The following is a 6,000-nucleotide window of genomic DNA, read 5'->3' as shown; positions in this document are numbered from 1 at the left end:
AAATAAACATCAGATTTCCATTCTCATCTACTTTTCCAAAAAAACAAAATAAATAACATACTATTTCTATTTCAGAACATGTAAGAAGAAAAGAATATTTCTGGTGAGGAACCTTAAGGATCTCTAGATCACAAGAGGTAAGCAAAACCACCCAATTTTAAATGGCTGGTGTCTGGCTATCATTTCTGGGGGAAGCTTGACAAGCATAACTGAAGAATTTTAGATAAAACCAATGATGAATTATCGGAAGAGGAAACAAATGACTATTCACAGGACCAAATGAAAGCCTTCATTAGAAACAAAAAAACACCAATGGTTTTATATATGTGTGTATATATGTAAAACCCAAAGGAGAAACAATCAGCAAATAAATGAAATGCAAAAGCAAATAATAATAAATATAACAGGAAACTAATCCCCAATTTTTCTGCTACTCGGGTTTACCTTGGAGGCTAATCTGAAACAGTGTCACCCAGAGCCTACAAAACCCATGATGGACACACTGTTTCTGGAATACAAATGAATGTTTTTAAATCCATCAACACCCACAACTCTACATTTTGTGCAATTAAGGAATTCACTTTAGGCAAGTGACCAGTAAGTATCAGTAAGTACAAGCACTATCTATGCAGAATAGCAAATATAATGTGAAAGAAAGCAATGCAAGCATTTAGGTGAAATTCGGCTCCATGCTAAATCTGACTTCATGCTTCACTGTACTAAAAAAGAACTGCCATACTGTCAGTGTTATCTCTTTACAATATTTCTTATTTTACCATCATAGAGGCTAGGAGCTGTAACTATGAGCAATGTCAGCCAAATTTCTCTGATTTTCTACCTAGTTTTAAAGAATATTTTATTATCTGAACTATCAACTTTCTATTTTTCTCTGTATGTGCATGAAACAGACATACAGAGAAACAGAAAAATCTACATATGACTTACAGAATAAAAATGCACAGGTATTACACATATACTAATGAGACTGCATGATTTTTTTATATCAAAGTACATGCTTTTTCCACACATGGTTCTTTGTTGTTACTAAGAGTAATAGAAAACTTCTGCAACAACTAAGCACATGCTGCCAATGATTCATGGTTTTAAGAATTTGTAGGTTAAAAAAATACAATTCCTAGAACACTGTTATCAAACAAAGAAGTTTTATTGGCATCTAAAAACAAAGTTCACCCAACATTGAAACGTACTTTAATATTGATGTTGTTTTCTTTTTCTTTTGAACTCACTGCAGTATGAGGAACAAATGACAAACACTTACTTTGGAGAAACAGAGACCAGAGTGTAGATTTTACAAAATCACTTTTTAAAATCTCTGTATTGTGCTCCTCAAATATTTAGAGCCAGTCTTTGCATAAAATATCACAGCTTTGTCTATTACCTTAAAATTCTGCAGCAGCCTAAAGATATGGGTAAGATATACCATCACTTGCTATTCTGAAATATATCTATTACCATATCCAACCTAATGGTAGTATCTAAAAAAAATTCTTTCTTCCATAGGAAGTCTCTGACAAGCTGTTATTCGTTTCCTTGAAGTTAAAAGAATCAGGGGGCAACATTTATATTTTATCAGAAAAATAAAAAAATGTTTACCTACCATGTTCATATTAAGAACAATGTCTATACAAGTCAGTTGTACAATTATTTTAAGAGAAAGGTGCACATGAACATCAGATTAACTTAATTCTGGCGGACGAAAGTGAGCAACTATGGTCCGGTCAGCCATTAATCTATTACAGAGAGATGACAACTTTACAAAATGTATCTTTTACCTACTGAGTGATGATTATGTCCCCTCAGTTTCTGTGCTTTCTACCACTGGTTCACTCTCTACATCAGCAACTGTGTCACTCTTCTTGTTTACCTCACTTGAGGAGGCCAGTTTCTCATACAGTTCAGGATCACTCTGCGCTGGCAAAGGCGGTGGCTGGGCGTGTCTCTCAGTGTTTTCACCATTAACCTGAGGCACGTTATCACCTTTTCGTTGAGAAGTGGCCCCTTCAAAAAACTCAAAAACCCGAGCATGAGGAGGCGGGATCCAGGTGTTCTGAATTCTATCTCGTCCAAGACGATTCCCATTCATTTCTCTGCAGAAATCAAAATCTCTGTCATCCCTGTCCCTCTGCCTCTCCCAGGGTCTTCTGCGGTCATCAAAATCTCTGTGAACCTCTTGTCCGAATCCTCTGTTCCAAGGACCACTTCGAGGATCAAACCGGTAGTTTCCAGACCGAAATCTACCTCTTTCTTCATGTAAGCCTTTCGGACCGCCATAGACAGGTAGAACTCGATGCTCTCGCTCATCAAAATCTCTGGGCCCCCAGGGCTTCTCTGGATTAAAGCCAAAGTGGTCTCTTCGGCCAAGATGATCTATGCCTGGCCTCACGAGATTCTCCCTGATATCTACAGGAGGTCTTCCAAAATGATCTCTAGCGTCTAACGGAGGCCTTCCAGGACCTTCTCGTGGATCAACAGGTCGTCCAACCACATCCCTAACATCCACCGGGGGAGGTCTACTGATGGCTTCCCTGGGTTCAATGGGAGGAAACCGGTAATCTCTGTCACCTTCCTGCTGAATGTTATCATTCCCAAGTGGTATCCTTTTCTCTGGGTTAGGAACATTGTCTACATTTTGTCTTCCAGGAACTAGAAAAGGTCTTTCAGGTGGACTAAAAATATCTCCTGGAGGAAAAGGACCACGGGGTGGTGGATGCAGAGCTGAATCAAGTACTGCTGGGGGAGGGAGTCCCCGCTGGGGTGGAATTCCAGGCTGTATTAAAGGGAATCGTGGTCCAGGCGTCTGTGGGATCAGTCCTGGACGAATGTCTAACATTGGCATTGCAGGCATCCTTTGATTAGGAAGATTTAAAGGGGGTAAGTTTTGAGGCCCAGCTGGTGGTTGTGTTCCCAAAAGCCCAGAAGTACTTGGGATACCAGGTGGCTGTACTCCGATAAGTCCGGAATTATTAGGCATATTTGGGGGGAGCACTCCCAAAAGTCCAGAACTACTTGACACATTTGGTGGCTGTAATCCCAAAATTCCAGAGTTATTTAGAATATTTGGTGGCTGGGGTCCAATAATCCCAGAACTACTGGAAACGTTAGATGGCCGGACTCCAAGAATTTCATTATTACTGGATACGTTTGGTCTTTGGACTCCCAGAATTCCAGAATTGCTTGTCACATTTGGCGGCTGTCCTAAAATCGCAGGGCCACTTGAAATATCATTTGGAATCACTAAAATGGAAAGGAAAACAATAACATAATCAATCACCCTGGTGTGAAAAAGAAATGATACACTTCAGTCCCCTACATACGAACCTTTAAGGTGGGAACTTTCAAAGATGTCAACGTGTGTTCACGCCCAGTCACTAGGTTCATTCACACGTCTAGCATGGTCACCTGCATGCACCCCCGTGTACCTGAATGCCCAGTGCTGCATACAGAGGGCAGCACTATCCCTCCATCCTCCTCTAGGCAGTAACGCTTCTTGCCTGTTCACTCAAGCCAGCCCCTGTCGGCCAGCTGTTATGCTGTACTATTGTACTTTTCAAGGTACTGTACTGTAAGATTAAAAACATTTTCAGTGTTTACTTTTTATGTATTATTTGTGTACAAAGTATTATAAACCTATTACAGTACAGTACTATGTAGCCAATGGTGCTGGTTGGGTACCTAGGCTAACTTTTGTTGGACTTACAAACGTGCTCTCAGAACAGAACTCATTTGTATACAGAAGACTTACTTTATTTATAATTATTCATGCTATAATTTCCAGTAGTCAGCTACTTGTATCTCCCCAAGAATCAAGGTATACCAGATATTAAATAAAAATTAAAGCTAAAATTATAAATACCACACATAGTAAAATTTAAATATGAAAACAAAGTGGACCTCTTACCTAAAATCTTTATATAATATCTTTTTAAGTTAAACTAAAACATCAGGTTTTATATCAATCCTCCACCTTTATTTAACAAAAGCATTTCTAACAGTAATGTCATTAAAAAGAAAAAAGACTTGCCGCTTTCAAACAACACACTTATCTTCTAGACCTAGCTGAATATCTGATAGAAGCTATACCTTTGGTTTGTTTTAATCTTTCTGTTGGTATACATATTTTGTGCAATCTTATTTTGATAACAACACATTAAAAAAGTCCCAATAGGCCAAAAAAACTGAGAAGTCTTAACAAAAAGGTGTCAAAATATATACTATCCTGAATAGAATGCCAAATTTGTTTTTAATAGAAATTTTAGGGGACAGTGTTTTTTTTTCTTTTTTTAAAAGCTGCAATATCCATGCACTGAATCGGTTACATATGCATGACACCTCAGAATTAAACACCAATACAGAGAAGTAGTACTTATGATTTAACTATGTCTTTCTGGGAATTTCTTTTTACTTTTTTTTTTTTTTACCTGATCTGGTGTTTTCTGCAGAAGAAATCTGGTGATCAATAAGATGAGGTACTTTTTCTTCAGGCTCTGCTTGTTTCGTTGGAGGATTAAAAACATTTCCAGCTGGTAGAGTGGCAGTAGCAAGACTGCTGGCAACAGAACCACCTGGTAAAACAAGGCTACCAAATCCAACATCTTTCACAGTTTCTGGAGTCATAGATAATGGCGGCTGCACTAAAGCTGTTTAAAGAAGGAGAATATACAGTTCAGATTTAATTAGCTAATCAATTAATGTGCCAAGTTAAAATATTAAGCATGACGAACACTGGTCTTGAAGTTTTAAATCACCTCCTAGCCTCTTCTCCCAATTATATGGTGAGACTGCTCAGTTGACATGACATTATGTGAATTCTCTTCTGGTCCCTTTATTTCATTTATGATGAAAACTAACCTCTGGGAGCCTGAGTGTTTCATTTAATGGCATCTCTGTATCACTGGAAAAGACGCTGATGCTGGGAAAGATTGAAGTCAGGAGGAGAAGGGGACAATAGAGGATGAGATGGTTGGATGGCATCACCAACTCAATGGACATGAGTTTGAGCAAGCTCTGGGAGTTGGTGATAGACAGGGAAACCTGGCGCACTGCAGTCCGTGAGGTTGCAAAGAGTTGGACATGACTAAGTGACTGAACTGAACTGTATTACCCAGCACATTATAAATATAGTAACTGATACTCAAAATGATAAATAAGACACCATGAAGAGGCTAAATTATACTTAGAAACCTCTTTTAAAAAAATAGGTTCTAAAAAAAAGAAATTTCTAAAAATATTTTAGAAATATTTAGTAGAGAAGGACCCACACTTAAAATCATAATTTTTCAAAGATGGGGCTTCCCTCGTGGCTCAATGGTAAAGAATCCACCTGCCAATGCAGGAGACACTGGTTCAATCCCTGATCCAGGAAGATCCCACATGCCATGGAGCAACTAAGCCTGTACACCACAACTATTTGAGCCTGTGCTCTACAGCCCGCGAGCCTGTCCTCTGCAACGAGAGATGCCACTGCAACAAGAAGTCCACCTACGAGAACTAGAGAGTATTGCCACAACTAGAGAAACGCTCATTCAGCAATGAAGGAAGACCCAGCACAGCCAAAAGTGAATCAATGAAAACAAAACCTAGTAATTTTTCACGGATGTCAGTACGCGACTATCTAAATGTACAGAAATGATTGGTGTAAATACAAAGACGAACAAATGAGAGTGAAAACCTGCCCAATTCTCTAGAAATTCTAAGTACTAGGGTCTTTTACATTCACTACTTTTCGTCAAATGAGGTTAGAAACTCATCAGATTAGAACTACAAATAAAAAGGTACAAAGATTTCGTTTTAAAGAATGGGTAGAAATGTCCTGTTTATATGTCACGTGTATGTTAAAAACTAAGCTAGAGGAATATTAAAATTACAATTGAACAATTAGAAATTCTAGTCAAATTTATGTCACAACACTATTTAGTCATGTACTCTGGGATTCTAAAAAATGTTTTATCCTCACATTTAACTCCAGACTACCTAGACAAA

General features: G+C 38.3%; 1 protein-coding gene across 3 annotated transcripts in view; it reads right to left on the bottom strand.

Moving 5' to 3' along the window:
• Nucleotides 1-1,146: 1,146 nt before the first annotated feature.
• Nucleotides 1,147-6,000, bottom strand: part of SCAF8 (SR-related CTD associated factor 8) — an 86,961-nt gene continuing 82,107 nt past the window's right edge. For all 3 annotated transcript variants that reach the window (XM_027551910.1, XM_027551912.1, XM_027551911.1), the window contains 2 exons: nucleotides 4,440-4,658; nucleotides 1,147-3,255 (listed from right to left, as the gene is read on the bottom strand). In XM_027551910.1, coding sequence (XP_027407711.1) covers nucleotides 1,808-3,255; nucleotides 4,440-4,658 — 1,667 coding nt within the window. In that variant the 3' untranslated portion in view covers nucleotides 1,147-1,807. The remainder of the gene's footprint in view (nucleotides 3,256-4,439; nucleotides 4,659-6,000) is intronic.

Source organism: Bos indicus x Bos taurus, chromosome 9 (assembly GCF_003369695.1).
Source record: "Bos indicus x Bos taurus breed Angus x Brahman F1 hybrid chromosome 9, Bos_hybrid_MaternalHap_v2.0, whole genome shotgun sequence".
NCBI classification, from domain to species: domain Eukaryota; kingdom Metazoa; phylum Chordata; class Mammalia; order Artiodactyla; family Bovidae; genus Bos; species Bos indicus x Bos taurus.
This window is presented reverse-complemented; position numbering and strand designations above follow the sequence as displayed.